The sequence below is a fragment of the Phoca vitulina genome, unplaced genomic scaffold, assembly GCF_004348235.1.
Source record: "Phoca vitulina isolate PV1807 unplaced genomic scaffold, GSC_HSeal_1.0 scaffold14, whole genome shotgun sequence".
Lineage (NCBI taxonomy): Eukaryota > Metazoa > Chordata > Mammalia > Carnivora > Phocidae > Phoca > Phoca vitulina.
Window position 1 is genome coordinate 19,117,337 of NW_022589717.1, and position 20,936 is coordinate 19,138,272.

The following is a 20,936-nucleotide window of genomic DNA, read 5'->3' on the forward strand; positions in this document are numbered from 1 at the left end:
CTTCCAGGTATTCTTTTTTTCTTAATTTGTCTCATTTTAATGAGATATACGCTGTTAGATATATTTTTACTTCATATTACATTTTTTTTACTTAATATTAAATTTACTGGCCCAAATAGGAGTGTAAGAATAAGCACATCTCTCATAAGTCATAATGATTGGATTATCTGAATGGAGGTGCACTTTACGAACAAGATCAAATTAGGTCTAAGCAAAATGAACATAAAAATAATTTATGTATATGTTACAGTACTTATATTTTTGTGTATATATGTTATATATATGTTTATATACATATATCTATACACACAGATATATATGTATATATATATAACTACTATCTATAGTTAGGCTTTCACAGTAAGTCAAAGAGTAACATTAAAAAGATTCATTGCAATTCACTTTTCCATTTCAGTTACTTTATTTGGATCATAAGTCCTGCAAGGCTGCAAAATTCATTTTGTCAAAAAAAAGAAAAAGTGGCTTTAGACTATTCTCTGAAGTGGTTTTACACTATTTCCTCAAACACAGAGATCTAACCTTGCTCTTGTAATTCTGTATAAAGTCTTGCTGTTGCTCTGAGAAGCATATCTTCTCCCAGTTCAGACCCAAGGAGGGAATACCCTGTCATTCTCCAGCATGTCTGCTCTTACCCACCATCACAGCAGATGCCAGGTACAGAATTTTCCTTTGAAAATCCTCCCACAAAACTTAGCTAGTATCAACTTAAGAACAATATCCAGATTAAAAGATAATTACTTTATTAGGCATATATTCATTAACATACAACACTGTGAAGCATTGGGCCAGATGATATCTCATTTCCCTTCCAACAGTGATTCAACAGGAAAAGCGTATTTATAGACCTCTATTCTGACAGAAATGAAAAAAAAAAAATCAGTGTTAACCACACATTCAGATTCTTCAATAAAATATTTATCTTATGTCAAAATACTATTATTTTGCCTTTAGCTATCTTGGCGTCAGTGGAGATGTAAGGCCACGTGATGATAATGGTGCAAGAAGTTTCTTTACATGTGAATAACACCACTGCTTCAACAGTTGCTCATTATTTATTTATTTATTTGCAGAGACATGGCAAGAATATCAGATCGCCTAGCATTTTCCTTCAAGGAGAAATAAACATCTATGGGGAGTGCACACCACCTTCCTTGTGGCAAGTTTCTCTTTTAGCTGCTGGGGAAAATATCAGTCTAGATGATGTGCAGAAGCAGAAGGCTTGTCTCTGTAAGGGGGAGAGAGCCCTGTCTGCCTGGAAGACCCTCGCCCCATCCACCCTGGCCAAGGGGGCCCAGCCATGAGAAACAGGAAGAATTTCATAGAAATGAAAAGTTGATGCATGCCTTTACCTCATCAAACTCCATATAAATGAGAAAACTTTTTCCCTTCTACCCTCCACACACATGGTTTCAGATTCTTCCAAGATTCTTTCAGTTTTCTTTTTTCTCAATGTGATCAAATTAGTTAAACCAAAATTTTGCTTCCATTACGAACCAAACTCCAGGAGGAAATTAGCAGAGTTTAGCAAGATATTGGCAACATGTACTAATACCATTTTGACATTTAGCTCAAGAGAAGGATATTCAAAAGGCAGTTGCTAACTTTCAAATTAAAGTTAAAATTTTTTAAATACACATAAATTGATTTTTTAATTAGCACCTATGTGCCAACATCCCCAAATTCTGAAGGCTTTTAAAAATACTTAATATTCTTTTCATTCCCAGCAGCCACACCAAGAGAGTACATCCTTCTTTTGTTCTTCAAGGGGTGTGGGCAAAGGTGGAAAATAAACATCCACACATTTATGTTAAAACTATATAAAGCAGACTGCAAAGGAACATGACTTTTCTTTTACTTGGCAGAAATAGAAATGGAAAACAATTTCTATTTTCCATTACGGTCTGAAACCATAACCTCAGTAATGTAAAGTTTAAATGTATAAAAGAACTTTAAGGATTGCATTTGGGGGGATTATAACTGACTACATGAATATCAAACTGTATTACTTGCTAAAAATAGATTTATTTAATCCCCAAATAAAGCACCATTATTTAGACTTAATTTTCAATTATATACAGTCTCTCCTGTCTGTTCAGGAACCACACAATTCACTAGGGACCTTTAACTTATTAACGTGCACAATAAAATTGTACTTATGAAGTCAAACCACTGAGGAAAAAAAGATTAAACTCAGCAAAGGTTGGCCAGAGTCTGGGCTTTCCAGAGGCTGCCCACCACGCATTTCTCACGTGGTCAAGCTGGACCCATGGCGGCACCGCAGAGCTGCCTCTGTTGCCTCTGATTTTATGACCATGTACTATTTAATCATATGTACCTTGCATGTAGGCACGTGAGGTTTTGTTATCTTATTGGAAAAATGGTTTTTCTTTTTCTTTTCTTTTTTTTTGCGACTAGAGAGAGTGGAGTTTTCAATACATGTATCTATTTGAAGAGCAGCTGCTATAAGATCAGTTTGTTCTCATGAAGAGGAAGGCATTTGCTTATTCTTTTCTGGCAAAAATTATATCTCTTGACAGCTCTAATATGCCGTTTTCTCACTTCTGTTCCAGTCTTTCCAAGAGAAAAAAAAAATACCACAAAATCAAATAAAACTGTGTTATAAACACTCCATCTCTGAATTCATGTTATAAAATTAAATTATGGAAGAGAAACTGAACAAAGGATGATATCTATTGTATTCCTATTTTCCAGAGCAAAAGAGCAGTCAAGGTGATTTGCAAACTCTGAAGCATATAAAAATATAATGCTATTATTTTCTCAAATAGTTGGGAGGACAGATATCACTTTGAAAACACATAAATTCAGATGTAAGAGACTGAATTTCTTTTTTTTTTGCAGTTTGAAAAAACTATAAATCAGTATTATTCAACTTGATTTGACAAGTGCTAAGTATAGGTTTAGAAGTCTTCAGCTTAGGATAGAGGGGATGCTTTATGTGGTTTTATTCTTAGGTATTTAAATCCTGCCTTGTTTTAAAAAGAATTTAAGGCAGTTTAAATGGATACATAAAATTCAGTAAGATATCAAGAATGAAAAGTGGGGAAGAAACAGTAAATGCAAGGGTTATATCATAAAAAGAAATTAGGAATGAGGCCACTATATTTTTTTTAAAGGCCCATTAAGAATGCTATCTATTTCTAGTAGATGGATCACAGAATTGGCTGTGAGTTTTTTAGGAGCCTCTACAAAAGGGAAATCATGAAATTAAAACTCACATGCACACACAATCACACCCAGCTACCCCATTCCCATATACAAATGTACACACGTACTCGAGTTGTTCTGGAGAATCATAAGCAAACCTAATATTAATGCTGTAGAAAGGAATGCAAAGACTATTCACAGAGAGGGAACTTTACAAGGTAATGAAAAATACCTGCAACATAGATGACCTTTGAAAATAGTATGCTAAGTAAAAGAAGTCATTCACAAAAGACCACATATTCTATGATTCTATTCATGTGAAATGTCCAGAATAGGCAAAAGTGATGAACATTTTCTAAAATTATATTGTGATGATGATTGTACAACTTTGTGAATATACTAAAATCTATTGAATTGTACAATTTTAATGTGTGAATTTTTTCTTTTTAAACTTCAGATAAACAAGAAGTTAGTTTTTGATATAAATATATCTCATATATTTCATGGGATATTCTATTTTCTTTTTTTAAATTGAAGTATGGTTGAAACACAATGTTACCTGTTTCAGGTGTATAACGTAGTGGTTTGACAACTCTCTATGTTATGCTGTTCTTACCACCAGTGTAGCTACCCTCTGTCACCATACCACACGATTACAGTATCATTGACTAGATTCCCTATGCTGTATCTTTTATCCCCTGAGTAATTGATTCTATACCTCTAACTCCCCTTCACCCTTAAATGGATGAATTTTATGGCATGGTATGGTATGGTATGGTATGGTATGGTATGGTATGGTATGGCATGGAAGGTGTATGTGAATTTTATCTCAGCAAAACTGTTAAAAATGTAATACCATCCTTACACTAGACCAGAGGTTATGAAACCTAAGTATGCACCACAGTCACCTGGAGAGTTTGTTAAAGCACTGATTGCTGGGCCCCACTCCTACAGTTTCTGATTCAGTAGGACTGGGGTGAGGCCTGAGAATCTGGATTTACAACAAGTTCTTGGGGGATGCTGATGCTGCTGGCCTGGGAACCACTCTTCGAGAATCAGTGCATAGACAATATGAATAATTGCAAGGGCTGTTTCTTTTACTTTCTTCAGTGTAGTTTGAGGAGTCACACCAATGCACAGTTTAGTACAGACAGTTTGATGAGACACCATTATGACAAAGAAGGTGGTAGCAATAAGCATAGTACCAGTAACAACAGCCATATCAGTAACAACTGTAGCAGCATTTACTTTTTACTGATCGCTACTATGTAACTATGTTACTATGTACTCTGTTATGTGCTTTGATGATCATTATTTAATTTAATCCTCACAATAGCCTTACGAGGTGAAGATGCTGGGGAAATCAACACTGCAATAGTTAAACTTTATCAAGCACTTACTTGATATTCCTGTTACCAATTTCTTCATATACACTGTTTCTCTTTACACATAAAAGAACCCAAAGGCTCCTAGAATTTTCTTCTCACTGCAAGAAGTGGAGAACCAGGCCAACTATCCCCAAAGTCCCTCCTCTTAACCACTGACCTACACTCACTACTCTTCACCAAGCTGGCTTAATTCTTAGATTTTAGAGGATTCAAAGCAACGACTCCACCAAAACAATGCTGTGATACTTGAGAAATACCACATGTGATTTTTTTTTTACTATAATAAACTACTAATTTTCCAAATGATATGCTTTATAAATTACACTCTTGATCCCTGTAATGATGTCATTCACACTCATATGAATCCTGATAGACTCAATGAATGGGAGAGAATGGGGTGTAATTGCGCATATTATATTTTTGCTCATAGGACTTGAGACCATTATCCTCAGGCATAAATGCATTACGATGGACATTTGAATTTTTCTGTCATTTGGGTGATCTTCCTGTCAGGAGAAAAGTTTACAGTATTTTGACTGCTCTTCCATGAACTTATTGACTCTCAATCTAGTTTTTTATTAGACAGTGGCCAATGAAGACTTTCAGTTTGTTCTCCTGGGCTAAAGACTGGAGCATTATAAGAAAAATTCAGGTCAGAAGGAGGGTTGAAACCTTTCTATGACAGTGTTTACCCAAGTAGACTAAACACTCTGACGAAGGCAAGAATTTTTACACAGTACACTGATGATACATTGATTCTAACAGTTTTTGATTTATTCTTCTGGGTTTTAGGACAAATATACCAGGCACATCAAGTCCATGAATTCATGAATATCATTGCTTAGGACAAGGCTGAAGGTAATGATTGTTCAAGTGACACTTGTGGAAAAAAATTATTAGGTGGTTTAATGAATGACTGAGATTTGGGAAGCATTATAATATGGGAACTAAATGTCCTAACAAATTTGCCAACTTTAAAAGCAAGCTCGGTCTGAGATAGAACTGTGATATTTGTTTCATATCCACGTGTTTAATTCTGAGTTGTTTCTCTCTTTGAAGGGGGTGTTCAGGTTCAGCAATATGTGTCTACACCCACTCACTTCCTCACTTCCTCTACTTTTGCATCTCAACTTTTCAGGAGCAGTGTTAAACAGACTTTCTAGATTTTGGCACATCTGAATAATGTGGTTTCCACATATCACTTAGGCCTGGACCACCCGCATCTCTGGCTTTTTAAAGGAAAACAAGCCCTTTCTAGGACTAGTTCCTGCTACACCTCATTTTCCAAGTGCAAAAGCATCAATCGCCTCCCTCATTGCCCCTGTGTGTGTACACGTGTCTCAGCTGGAAGTCCCTGTCCCTTGTCTAAAATGGACCACTACAATGTCTCCTATCATGTCACAGGCTCCTGTCAAAACACTCCATTTCTCTGTCCAAACCCAAGAGACCCTTCTGGCCTACTCCACTGTGCTTTTATTTTTTGGAAAAACAAAACAAAACAAAACAAATAAAAATATTTTTAAAAACTATCACTCCTGAAGCTCTCTTATCTAGAACTTGACTTAAACAATAAATCAGCAGTTCATATATGCTAGAACCCTTTCATAACTGGCATTATATGCAAACCTCCAATATACGAAACATATAATAAAGATGAGATGCTAGAAGTGGAAACACAGATGGCCAATCAATGTTTAGAAAGATATTCAACATCACTTATCATCAGGGAAATACAAATTAAATCAAGATATCACTTTCTACCCATCAGATCAGTAAAAACCTATCCAGTGCACATATTTGGGCATGTGGAAAATGGGAACACAGGTGCATGGGTTGAGGGATATAAATAGTATAGCTATTTTGAAGAACAATCTGGTAACATCTAGTAGAAATGAAAAATAAATATCTTACCACCCATTTCACTTTTATGTTTATTATACTGGAAAAATTCTCATACTTGTATTCATGGATACACTCATGAGTACGGCTACTGCACTGTTGTTTGTAATAGCAAAATATCAGAGACAACCTAAAATTCAATAGGGGAATAGATAAATTATGGTCTATTCATATGAGGGAATACTATGTTAAAGGAGAGGACTAGCCATACAGGGGCAATAAGGGAGGTGATTGATGCTTTTGCACTTGGAAAATGAGGTGTAGCAGGAACTAGTCTTAGAAAGGGCTTGTTTTCCTTTAAAAAGCCAGAGATGCGGGTGGTCCAGGCCTAAGTGATAAGTGGAAACCACATCATTCAGACATGCCAAAATCTAGAAAGTCTGTTTCTGCTCCTGAAAAGTTGAGATGCAAGAGTAGAGGAAGTGAGGAAGTGAGTGGGTGTAGCCACATATTTGCTGAACCCGAACACCCCCTTCAAAGAGAGGAACAACTCAGAATGTAGTAAACAAACCTGATACCTGCTGAAGACAATGAGTTGTTGGATGTGCCACACATGATGGTTTACGTAAATACAAACACTCAACAAATGTGATGAATTCATAAACAGTACCCTTACCTCACCCACTTAGATATTTCTAGTCAAGAACTCCTAACTCCTCCTTGCTGCTTCCCTAAATCATACTCATCTTCAAGATACAGCTCAAATCCTACCTTCCCCAGGAGCACCCCTGCCCACAGTGATTTCTTTTCCCTTCCGATCCACTCCAGTAATAGAAGTTTTAGGCATGTGGACTCCTCTATCTCATACTATCCCCATGGGAATTAACAGAGGTTCCTCCTATAGAATGTAATGTTTAATGTAATTCTTAGTGCATAGCAAGAACTCATTGATTACTAGCTCTTGTTCTTATTACAAATGCATATTTCCCCTTTGCTTAGCATGGTACTCTGCTGTAGAAGATATTCAATAAATGTTAACTTTTGACTCTGAATATGGTGATGACATACTTACGTTACTGGTATATTTGCCCAGGCCATCTCCTGAGGTGGGGTTCTTGGCTTGTTATTTACTGGATATCCTAAATCACTAGTGAAGTCTGTGGGCATTTGAGGTCGGACACACGCAAGTTCTACTCCCTGAATGCTGAGGCGCTGCTCTCTGGGACGGCATATGGTCACTAACCCTTTGTTCCAGGCTTGGCTGCTCCTAGATTTCTCCTGATACCATTGGCAGGGTTCTCGCAAGATTTCCAAACCATCTAGCCCACAGTCATTGAGAGAGAGTTTAAGCCTTTTAGAAACCAAGTATTACTCTTGGGGCTTTTCTTCTAAGACCTTAAAGACCAGGGAAACTTAATTCCAGGAGTATCAGAGGAGGCATGGAGGAGAAACCTGGGCTAAGGAAGAATAGGCAGGGCAGGTGGCGACGTGGAGAACATGGGGAGCAAGCAGACCACCTGATACCACTGGGCACAGAGACTTTCAGTTAGTGATCTCATTTAACACAACCACCACAGCACAGAGAGATTGTTACCCCTACGTTACAGATGAGGAAACTGAGGCCTGGAGATAAATTTGTCCAAAGATGTACAGACAATGAGTGTTAGAATAAGGATTCTACCGCAGATCTTCTTGACTTTAAAAAACTCATGTTTGTGGCAGAAGTTAAATCCACTTCAATTAAATTCATTTATATTTGTTTCCATTAAACAAAATTAAAAAAACCTCTATTCCATATGCTTATAATTCTAGGCCATCAGGTAATAATTTCAAGAATTGAAAGAAGTGACTTACTTGAAAAACAAACTGAGGGTTCTAGAGGGGAGGGGGGTGGGGGGACGGGTTAGCCTGGTGATGGGTATTAAAGAGGGCACGTTCTGCATGGAGCACTGGGTGTTACACACAAACAATGAATCATGGAACACTACATCAAAAACTAATGATGTAATGTATGGTGACTAACATAACATAAAAAAAAAAAAGAAGTGACTTATTTGGGAAGGTGTGTGCAAAGCTGGTAGGTGCTCTGGATGACAAGCACAGGGTCCCATGGCACTAGTAGTAGAAAACAAATACTCTACACAACACAAATTAGGAAGAAGAAATAGACCTAAAAATCATGACTTTTTTAGAATCAAAACAATACAACATGCAATAAACGTATAAAGAAGATTACCTAAAATCAGCACATACGTTTTGTTCAGGAAGTTGAAAGTTTTTCTGTAGGTCATTCTTTGATTTCTCCAATAAGCTCAGTTCCCTTTTTGTGGTACATCTGTGGATATCTTGTTAAAGGATCCTTGCTCCAGCATGATTTTTAAAAAGTGTATTCTTTGCCACTATCTCACCTTACGGTAAACTGAAGCAAAAACATCCTAATGGGGTCAGTGTTCACATAACTATTAGCAACCCTACGATGAAGGTGACTCCATCTGGGCTTATTGCTGTTATTCGTCACAGATACAGACTGAAGGAATGCAGCAAATACACTACTGAAGTTCTCCAGGGAAGAGAGAACACTTGGTGCTAACGGGAAAACTACTCCCGCTTACGCTGCTCTACACAAAGACAGCCCTTTCGGGCAGTCAGGACATAACGGAAAGCTTCAATTACCTCTGCCTACAATGCTTATTATTCACTTTAATATTTGAAATATTAGAGAATATGAAATAATAGCAGCTTTTCTCTGACTCATACAATCCAACAAAAGTAAAGGAAAAGAAGATGAAGTGAAAACAAGACCAAGAAAAGAAGTTTTCTATTTTAACACAAATGAACTACATGACTCAAAAGTAAAACCCACAAAGAAGTAAGCTAGAAATAAAATCCTTACTGACAGACATCAATCGGTTAAGGGGCACTTATTTATAAAGCAGAACATTTCATCAGTTAGGAAATAAAAACAAATTTCAGGTGCAACATGTTGAGAATACGCCATTCAACAACATAAAACTCAACAAGCCTGATAAGCCTTTCAGTCTTTCTCTTATGAATTCAATATTTACTAAAATAGAGTGATGAAAGCCTTGTATCTAAAGGATGACAAATAGGTTGTATGCTGAAATGAACCCTGATTAATCTTACTAATGGCATATCAACTATCTTAATTTTAAGGAGCCATTATAGAATGACAGATTGCAGAGTAATGTAGCATAAGGACAATAATAGGTACACTTGTCACCCCTTTCTGGTGTGACAGTGTTACACTGTGGACACACATAATCCTGGGGTTCCTGTTAAAGGAAATAAGAGGGCACTTGCATTTTCATTTTCATATACTTTTTAGTGGCTCTTAAATTTCCCAACACAATCATTTTTGATAAAGCATGACATTTTATAATCCAGTCAAATTTTGTACTTTAAAATCCACTCCTAATTGCCTATTAATGAAATACAAGCTTAAAAGTCCTTACTAAAAATGCTTCCCATAAATGCACTGGGACCAAATGGCTCTTAGCATCAATGGAGATTCCATAACCAAAAACTGAGAGCTAATACTGCATTATCCCTTTCTTTTAAAAACAATCTGCCAATTATGCTGCCACCATTTTTGTAAATTTCCACTAAAGAGGATTCAAGGGAGAATTTGTCAATACACGTACACTTCAAAACTCAAGGAAAGGATAGATATACCAGGTTTATAGTCTTACCACAAAGCCATTAAAATAAGTTACTGAAGGGTGGCAGGTTTAAATGAGGTCTACTTCATTCAAGTGATTCGCCACCTGGTCTCCATCCCAGAAGCTGGTTTGGGGAGGGACTCCTGCCATTTAGCCCCCAAGTCCCCCGGGGTTTCTAAGGCGGGTTGAGAATCGTTGCTTTGGTCTTGCAGTATAGGCAACTACCAAGAGTTCCTTACAGAGCCAGGTCTTTCCAGTTACTCTGCTAACTTGGCTCATTTGAATAGGCCCTTCTGCTACTCAGTCAAGCAGACCGTAACCAGAGGCACGCATCAGGAGTGTGCGCCTGTGGGTAATATTGGCTATGTAGGAAAAGAGAATGACATTTTTGAAAATAGTACAAAGGGTGGATTCAGACAATGAGTTAAGAGGTTTTTTGTGGCCTGTTTGTTTTTGAATCGGTATCATAATGTCTCCAAAAGCTTTCAATTTCATCTTCTGGAACTTTTGTTGATAAATATGTCACAACTGAGTAATAATTTCATGTTTAATTCTAAATGCCTATGTATGCACAAAACTCCTAATATAGATGACCTGAACATTTTAGAAACCTGTGTTATTCATTCCTTCATCTACCCATTCATTGAGTATTTATCGAGAACCTACTATCACTAGGCATGTACTGGGAAGATTGCAATGGACAAAGGAGAACCAAAATACCTGCTCTCATGGAGCTTATTCTGCTGACGGAGTTTCTGACTAAGCAGCCAAATGAAGCTTTACTTATTTCTCTTTATCTATTACATTTCATTTATCCATAAATAATCTGAAACTTACAGAGAGAAGCACAATGCAATAGAAAAATTTAATATAGATAAGGAAAAGTAAAACCCAAAAAACAGCAATGATATTATAACGTTGGTGAACTTTAAAAAAATCCAGAGCAAATAGCCTGAAAGGTGGTTAGAATAACTCAGTGGTAAAATAAACTGCAACTGATGTTAAATAAAGTAAAAAACCAATATTTTCAAAAGCATAAAAATCAAAGTCCTTTAAAACACTGATTTTTTAAAATCTAAGGTTGTGTCCCAGAATATTAGTAAAGTTCTTAAAAAATTTAGATCCCTGGATCTACCTCAGATCTTCCCAATTATAAATCATATAGGATCCAAAGATAGATAGTTTTAAAAAGCCCCAGAAGCAGTCTGAGGCGCCTTTTAAAGCCACTGTCTGAGGGTGGGATTTCCTAGATGGCAGACCGAGGAGTTCTACAAATCCTCTTTCTCCCAAAAAACGATGAGAATGGAAAATACAGTCAAATCAACCATTTCAGGACCCTGGTAATCAACGAAAATCAAGCAACAAGCTGAGAACTGTTGCTTCTTGGAAAACTACCCACAGTGGGGAAGCGGAGGGGAAGTGTGTGGTCTTCCTGCCCCTCTCAGCTCAAGCTCTACTCTGGTGGGCGGGCGGTGCGCCAGACTGCACTGAATGCGGACAGCGGAAAATGCCACTCCCAGGCATTGTCCGAAAACAGCAGGGCTCTTGCAGGCAAACGGATGCTGACAGTCAACCTCTTAGCTAGCCTGAGACAGCAGTCCTACTGGGGCCACTCCCAGATGACTATCTGTTCATCCAACCAGAGATCCTAAAAATGAGAGAGCCATGGAGGGTTTTGATAAACTTTCACACATCCCGGCCAACTAGGAGGACCTAACAGGTCTGGTGGAAATAAAAGGCAGAGCAGGTTTGAAAACTCCTGAACTCTGAATATGTTCACAATCCACAATCCACATCAAAAGAGGTTGGAAGCTTTACTGGATTGAGCTGTTGCAGTGCAACCTCTGGCTTATCATTAACCACTGAACTACGGACACCGAACGACAACCCCAGGAAACAAGGCTTAGACATAAAAGTAAGAACTAAATTGCTATCTTGAATATAACTGAAAACATAATTTAAAAAAAAAAGACAAAATTGTTACATGGTTGTGAAAAACAGAAGGCAGCAGAATGAATTCCTATGTGGACTGTTCTTCATTTATTCAATCCCTATTTATATTTGTTTTACTCTGGACCAGACACTGCACTCAATGCCCCAGTACAATGGTGGACATAATAGATAAGGCTGAAATTAAATAGTTCATATTCTAAAACTAGGGTCTGCTCTTCAAGGTCTCAGGATTTGGGGCAGATTTCTCTAGTCTTTTTTTTTTTTAAGATTTTATTTATTCATTTGAGACACAGAGATACAGAGAGAGAGAGAGAGCATGAGCAGGGAGAGAGGCAGAGGGAGAGGGAGAAGCAGGCTCCCCGCTGAGCAGGGAGCCCGATGCAGGGCTCGATCCCAGGACCCTGGGATCATGACCTGAGCCGAAGGCAGACGCTTAACCATCTGAGCCACCCAGGTGCCCCCAGATTTCTCTAGTCTTACACACAGTCTCAAATTCCTAAAAGCACATGGTTTTTAATGATTTATATGACTTATATAATACACTTGACCTTTGAACACCACAGGGGTTAGGAGCACCAAACCCTTGCACAGTGGAAAATCCATGTATAATACTTGAGTCCCCTAAAATTTAACTAGTAATAGCCTACTGTTGACAGAAAGCCTTACTGATAACATAAACAGTTGATTAACATATCTTTTGTATTTTATATGTATTATATACTATATTCTTACAATAAAGTAAGCTAGGAAAAAGAAAATGTTATAAGGAAAATCATAAGTTAAAATACATTTACTGTACTGTGTTTATTAAAAAAAATCCACATGTAAGTAGACCCATGCAGTTCAAACTTGTGTTGGTCAAGGGTCAACTGTATTTTAAGTAACAGATTTGAGGGAGTCAAATACATTACCAAATAATTTTAAGTGATAGTATTTTGTTTCATTTGGTACAAAGAAAATAACATTAAAATATAACAAGGGCATCTATGTTCCAGAGCTGGCTCTAACACTTTCTGTCTCAATAGTCTTTGCCAAAACATTCTAGAGCTCAGTTTCATTATTTATAAAGTAAAGCAGATTTGACTAGATTTCTAGACTGACTCTTTGATCTCAAATCTATGACTCAAATTCCAAGGGCATAGAATAATGCAATAATACACAGTAACATAAAAATACTTACAAGAAACCTACCCAGGCCTACTTTAATGAATACAATCCATCCATAATTAGCACAGCATTTGTAAACACATGCACACTTTAAGGTGGAATTTAAAGAACTATTCTCTTGAATAGATAAAGCATTGCATTTGAAACCTTATTTATAAGAATTGGCAATAGACTTTATTTTAATATACGGTATTAGAGTCAAAACTTGTCATAATATATTCACAAAGATTACAGGGATCATAGTGATTAGATTTTACTGTACCTGAGATCAGAATGTTAACATCATGATTCTCGATATTTATTTTTTATTTACTTAACAAATATTACACAGTAATCACTGTGTAATCACTTTACACATATCAATTCATTTAATCCTCAAGACACTCCTCCGAAGAGCTACTATTATTATCACATCTGTTTTACAGATAAAGGAAACTGAGGAATCAAGAGGTTGACTAACTTGCCTAAGGCGCTAGGTAGGAGGCAGTAAGACATTAAACTCGCTCATGGCTGGGGCACCTGGGTGGCTCAGTCGGTTAAGCATCTGCCTTTGGCTCAGGTCATGATCCCAGAGTCCTGGGATCCAGCCCTGCATCAGGCTCCCGGCTCAGCGGGGAGTCTGCTTCTCCCTCTCTCTGCACCCCATTGTTCTCTCTCTCTCTCTCTCAAATAAATAAATAAAAGCTTTAAAAAAAACAAAACAAAAAACCCTTGCCAATGGCTAGTAAGTGGCATATAGGCTGCATTAAAACTCAGGTCAGCTGGCTCCCAAACCCCATGCTCTCACTTACTGTATATTGCCAGAACTCATAAACCAATAGGCTTGTACTGTAATACAGAATATCCAAAGAAGGAAATTATGGCAGTTATTAAAGGAAAGGACATATATTATTTCCCTTAAACATATGCACACACACACGTGCGCGCCCTCACAGACTCACACAGCTCTCGTGCATTCACAAAACCAAATGATAAATTTGACAGATTTGAAATTTATAAAAAAATATGTATATAAATATAAATATATATATATTCCCCAGAGAAGTGGTGGTATAGAAGTTAAGATCTTCAGTGTTTTTAGATTAAAATTATTAGACCTTACATTTTTTAACAATCCAAAAATGAACCCTATACATGTTATGTTGTGAGCAAGTACGTTACATATATAATGTCGATTCTATACAAACTTTATGCGATACCACACTATCTAGCTTTGTATTTTAACATGTATATGATACACCTTTTATTTACCAATTTGAAAGAATCATCTTTCTAATTTAAGGATCCTCTTTTATCTCTGCCTTAAATAAACAACAATTGCATCTTCCAGATAATTCGTGTTTGTTGAATCATTGTAGTCCTCTGGTGTGTATCTGGCCTATAATATCATGTGTTTCTCTTCTCCCCACCTAGTACCTTTGCTCTAACCATAGTGATATTTGTATTCTTTTTCTGCACTTTAGAAGATTTCAGCTTCAGTTTCTGAATTCTTCCCATTAGTGCTGAGAGATTATTTTTAAAAGAAGTTTTTTTATAACAACCAAGTGCATTTTATATGGCTGAGATGTTCATGTCAGGCCATGAAGACATCCTCATACATTTATCAAGAAATCATAATAGAACTCCGCTGAACAATGAAAATGCCAAGAGACATGACATGGGGAAACAGAGAGGGCTCCAGAAATCTCTCATGTAGCAGGGAAAGCATGCAGGCACAGGGCATGCGCAGGCAAATGTCCACAGCCCCACTGAGAGACGGCAGCCGTTAAAAAAAAAGGAGGGGGGTAGCTAATGATATGCCAGATAAGAAGCTGTCCTCTCTAGAGCATCACAGGACATTCCTTTCTGGAAATACAAGAGTCTGTCCCATGCTATCTGGTGTGCTTCTGAGCCGGTCTTTGCAGCAAAAAGACAATTACGTTTAACTTTTTAATTAACATGTGTCCTTCCTGACAGACACTGTGAATGAGACACTTTTTCCTCCCCATTATGGCTTAGACTTTAGATTTAATTACTGTGGAAATGAATCAAGAAACATGACTTCAGGCATAGCATTCTAAATGTCGGCAGAGGAACAATATTAATCCTCTATTCTAAAGTATCTGTGTCATCCCACCTTTATGATGAGTGATGTGAAAATAATTTTAGGAAGGAGGTGACCGACCCGGAGACCCTACAAAACATTGGGAGGATCACCTATCAGTTGCGGTCGGGAGAGATTTTCTTTGGATAACGACAGAGTTTTATTTTGCACATTTTCATAATTACTAATATATAAAGAAATTGTTCTTCAAGTTATATATGAAAGGACCAGAGCCCTTTAAAACTTAGATCTAAATGAGTTCATAAGCTATTATCAAAATCCAGCCACGTTCTCTTTTATTGCCTCAAATGAGTAGGGGGAATGCTTAATATTATTTTATCTTTCATGCCATGAGCTATGAGCCATGGAAATGCAATGAAGTCACTATTTAGTCTGCCAGTAAAATATATATTTGGAAAACAAAAGCCCCCAAACTTTAAAATGGCCTTAAAAGAAAGAAAGTTGCAGACATGCAGGCTACCTTCTCATACAATCCAGGGCTCGGATAAAGAAGTCCTTGTGTAGCTGGTGCTCGTCTCTCAGGATCGAGCACTGTTCCAGAGTCACCGACATCGACGTCCTGTCCTTGGCACTTTTGCAACAGGTGAAACGAATGCCATTGAGTTTGCGACAAATCTGCAACACAGACACACAAAGAGCTCGTTGCCCATCTGTAGATGACTCTAAAGTGTCGGACTCATCTATAAACACTTTTTATCTAAACACGCCAAATTTATGTGAATTTATGACAGTCAATTGGTTCAACCTGCCCTAGCGAATGAAATACATTATCTTTTCATTTCAAAAGCCAGGGGAACAGATTGAATTTATTTAGTTCTTTGTATGTGACGTGTGAGGTGTGGGGCTGTTGAAGCCATATGAGATGGTCACTGCCTTGAAAGGGGGCCTGAGCCGTAGTGGATGACAGTAATAATCATTACTTAGGAGCAACACCTTAATTGTGAAGGGAAAATGAAACTAGATTTCCTGGATCAGACACTTGGTTTGAATGCTAAATAGTTAACATCTTCTTACTTTACATTTAAGAAACCTTTGCGAGTTTTGGCTTTAGGTTATGGGATTTCAAACATCTACGTGGTGCCATGAAGCAGATAAGTGAACCACTAGCCACTCATCAATGCAACTGGTAAAAATAAGGACACCAAAGAGTTGCTGTTAAGTGCACATCTACTGTACCGGGTATAATGCTAATAAATTTCATATAGATTTGCTCTTTCAATTATTTTTTAAAATAATTTATTGTACTTATTTATTGAGAGAGAGAGAGCGCACGCATACACACATGATGGGGGGAGGGGCAAAGGGACGGGGAGAGAGAGAGTCCCAAGCAGATTCTGAGCTAAGCACAGAGCCTGACACGGGGCTTGATCCCACAACCCTGAGATCATGACCTGAGCCGAAATCAAGAGTTGGATGCTCAAACGACTGACTCCCCCAGGTGCCCCTAGATTTGCTCTTTCAATAACTGCACATGAATCCTGGAGGAAGATGTAATCATTTTTATTTTACAGATGACGAAATTGAGGCTTAGCTAGATTAAGTAACTTGGGCACAACTGAACAGAGCCAGGATGCTAATGTAGGTTTGCCTAATGCCAAGGACCAAGCCTTTAGCTTCCCTTCTATTCTGTTTCTTTTTGCAAATTCTTTCTTTTTGTTATCCCAATGTAATTCAAGAGAAAAATCTCTGAGCCACAATAATCTCTTGTCTCATTGCCTTATTGTTAGCAGGTGAATAATTCCATTCCTTTCTTCCTTTCTCTTCCCTGTCCCATGGCAGGGCTCTGATATGAGAGACCAACACTACATTAGTATCAACAATGTTAATCAACATGCACTTAAAATAAATCTAATGTGATATAATACAGTCTTGCTTTATTACCTGCCATCAAGGAGGCCTTAACAGTTAATCTGCTTTGAATAAAAGATATACTAACACAGTTTATCAAGGGTTTTTACCATGTTTTAATTGTGATTCTGATACTTACACTAGGATTTACAAGTCCTTATTAGACCTTTAGTACTTTCTCACTACTTCCAATGTAAGTGACTAGAGAAATATGATAGCAAGATTTCACCATAAAATATTTTTTTCATCTGGAAAACTCTAATCTTTTCAAATAAAGAGTATTTCAACATTTTTAATATAAAACAACAAAGACTTGGCTATTCATATTCATAATAATGAAATATAGACCTCAATGGCCACTTATGAGGTAATGATTTTTTTTAAAAGATTTTATTTATTTATTTGACAGAGAGAGGGAGAGAGCACAAGCAGGGGCAGTGGCAGAGGGAGAGGGAGAAGCAGGCTCCCTTCTGAGCAGGGAGTCTGATGCAGGACTGGATCCCAGGACCCTGGGATCATGACCTGAGCTGAAGGCAGACGCTCAACCGACTGAGCCACCCAGGCGCCCCTAGATAATGATTTTTAAAAAGAATGAATATTCTTTAAAATGTGTTGTCTCTAGTATATACAGCCATCCTACTAAGGATATTTAATGTTCTACATTTAACATAAAGAGGAGGCAGAGGCAATTCAGAGTGAGCAGGTTGGGTCTTGGTTTCCTTATTTCTACAGCTCCTCTGAACCATATGAATTTAATTTAATACACTTGATTGGCATGTGGTCTCTTTAAATTCTCATTTTTTATTTTTTAAAATTTGAACAAGACAAAACCAAATAGTGTTATATTTTTTCAATGAGAATGTAAAATATTAACACAGTAATATATAATTAATAGATTTTTAAAAGAGAGGAGAATGAAATAGAGACAAATAAAAGCTTTTTGGAAAATATCAAAAGGAATTTCTATATTTCTTGATTTTAAAAGTATTATCCAAGTCCTTGATTTACAAAAAGGATATTGAAACTGAGGTATCAGCTACAGAAATGCTGTAATAATAATGTCAGTGTTCCTACATAATGCTAAATTTGCACATTATGGGTGCCATGTATTTATCAAGGCAGTCAATCATCCATTCAACAGTTGAGCTGCAAGAAAGCCATATTTGGTCAGTGTTTAAGTTTCAAAAAAGAATTTTCAGGAATGAATGAGATTTATGGGAAAACCTTTTTATACATTCAAATGGTAAAACTACATAAACTAAGAGAAAATATACATTTGTGTTTGCACATGTACATCTTTCATTTATCAATCGACACACAAATTCATGGTATGTATATAGTGACATATGTATATGTTCCTAAGTTGTCAGAAAGCCTTGGTAAATGATCAAATTACCTTCCTGTTATCCCATTATTAGTAAAAATAGCAAAAATAGCTCATGACCTACCTTTGTGAAATTTTTGTGAGAATTAACAACCACAGCAGTCTTTGAAGACATAAAAAGCAGCCACCACTGGTGGAAAAACTATTAAAAACAACCCTCCTGTAATGCAGTATGGTGCTAAATGGGACCAGTGTAAATGAGCTGCCTGAAAGCAATGTTTCATATTGTTACCTTTGATGTTCTTCCCTGGGGCTCCAAGAGGGCATGAAGGGAAGCTAAAGCAGCTTTCCTCCGCCTTGCTCTTGGTAAATTATTTTATATAGACTCGTGGTAAATTATCCATTCCTTTTTCCCAGAAGAGAGTAAGTAATATTGGATTATAATTGAACACTGGCAATAGGGACAAGGCTTTGTTTTAAATGCTCTTGATACAGAATGAATAGAGTTATTTTAGGAGATCGGTTACCGAACTCCAAATTACAAAGGCAACACTGTATAGGAACTACAAATATGGCATTCATCATAAAGATCTCCAATGTGGGCCTTTTCTGATGAAAAGATTCTTGCATTAGGAAAGGATCTTTGGGTCTGAGCGCTTAACAAAATTCATAAGTTCATGTGAGCTATGCCTGAATGGTTGCCAGACAAGAGTTTCAAAAATACAGGCATTATTCTCTCCCTCACTCTGGTAGAAACCTGGGGCAGGAAATAAGGCAGAACTTCTGCCCTGAGGGTGTCATTGAATGAGAAAGAACCATAGAAAATATAGCTCATTACCCCAAGAGCAATCCATCAGTAATAAATTCTATGCTAATATCTAAATTAACAAACGCATTTAAAAGCTCATTAATTGAACAAGATGTCCAGGAGCCTTACTGAGGCCAGGAGTCAAAGATCTGATAACCACATTCTGTTGCCACCATATGTCTCTAGAGTGGCACTTCAAAATCCTGATTGATATGGGCGACTGACATCACAAACATGGACTATCAAGAAAATCACAGACACTTCATTTTAGCCTCAAAGTGTCAAACAACATCCAGGATATACAAGAAAAGCCAATAGGTAAAAATCTTTCTTGTTGAGTGCATCTTCTTCCATCTTGTGTTCTAGTGTATTGATAGAATTACCGACAGCATTGAAAATGCCTAATCCCCTGGATAATGGAGAATGACATCTGGTAACCCAAAGTGCAGAGATTGGACCCTACACAGCAAATACTCTATGATGTTTGCTGGTCATCATGGTGACAAGGACAAAGATCTGGCTGGAGAGTGCTTACCGTTGCAGCCAACCACATGATTTCTACATTCTTTCTTTTTTTGGCTTGGATATTTTGATGGAGATTTTCTAGTAATCCTTTTAAATCATTTTGTTCTTGAAAATGTGAAATGTCTGGGGAAAAAAAGGAGAAAGAAAGGGGGATCGTGTTAGTATTAAGCTGCCCATGGAGATTTGCTCAATTTATGTACAAATTTTCCATAACAACAAATAACATTTGGAGCAGAGAGTATCTGAAGATAATCATATTTATTAATCTGAGGATAATCATAAATATTAATCTCTCCAGCTTTATTCTTTACTTAGAAATATGCCTCAGCCTCCTCCTTTACGTATTCTGTGCTATTGTGGTAATGTCAGTTTTCATATACTACTATTTTACTAACAAGGGAAACATTTTTGATGATGACGGCAGCCTCCCTTCAACCAAAGCATGACACAGATGAGACATGAGATATAATTTTACATCTAAATATAACCACTTTCTGCTACTAAGTAGCTAGTCTGAATCAAGAGGATACTTTAAACTGAACACCTCAGGGGTGGAAGAAATCTGAAGGTTCAAATAAAACACAGGAAGTCAGTTTCTACAGCAAGATACCTTCACCTTAGCACTACAGACATTTTGGCTTGGATTACATTTCGTTGCGGGGAATGGACCTATATTCTGCATTGCAGGATGTTAAGCGGCATCAGTGACCTCTACCATTTAGAAACCAGTAGTACCCTTCCTGTCAATCAAAAATGTCTCCAGACATTGCCAGATGTTCCTCGAGGGCAAAATCTATCCTGGTTGAGAACAACTGCTACTGAGGAGGACAGGTACAGCATGGAAAGAGGGAAAACATGAGAGGTGACAGTTAATTATATGAGATAATTAGATAGGGAGCCGGAAATGACTGATGCTCAGATCTCTACCTACTAATAACTAAAGCACAGGTAATAAATGGCACACATTTTATATTAAAACCTAAGGCAATGCACATCATGACATAAATGTCCCTGACACTTGGTGCGATGGGGTCAAGATCAGAATATAGAGATGGAAACAAAAAGTCTTTCTAAGAGAGTTGTCGGATTAATGCTGTACAGTATGAAAATGTGC

At 37.2% G+C, this 20,936-nt stretch overlaps 1 protein-coding gene across 8 annotated transcripts in view; it reads right to left on the reverse strand.

Moving 5' to 3' along the window:
* INPP4B (inositol polyphosphate-4-phosphatase type II B) overlaps positions 1-20,936 on the reverse strand; it is a 797,414-nt gene that overhangs the window by 33,104 nt on the left and 743,374 nt on the right. For 7 of the 8 annotated variants that reach the window (XM_032412907.1, XM_032412905.1, XM_032412906.1 and 4 more), the window contains 2 exons: positions 19,833-19,945; positions 15,778-15,932 (listed from right to left, as the gene is read on the reverse strand). In XM_032412907.1, coding sequence (XP_032268798.1) covers positions 15,778-15,932; positions 19,833-19,945 — 268 coding nt within the window. Of the gene's footprint in view, positions 1-356; positions 869-15,777; positions 15,933-19,832; positions 19,946-20,936 lie in introns of those variants that run through there. The other variant, XM_032412908.1, reaches the window with a different exon arrangement.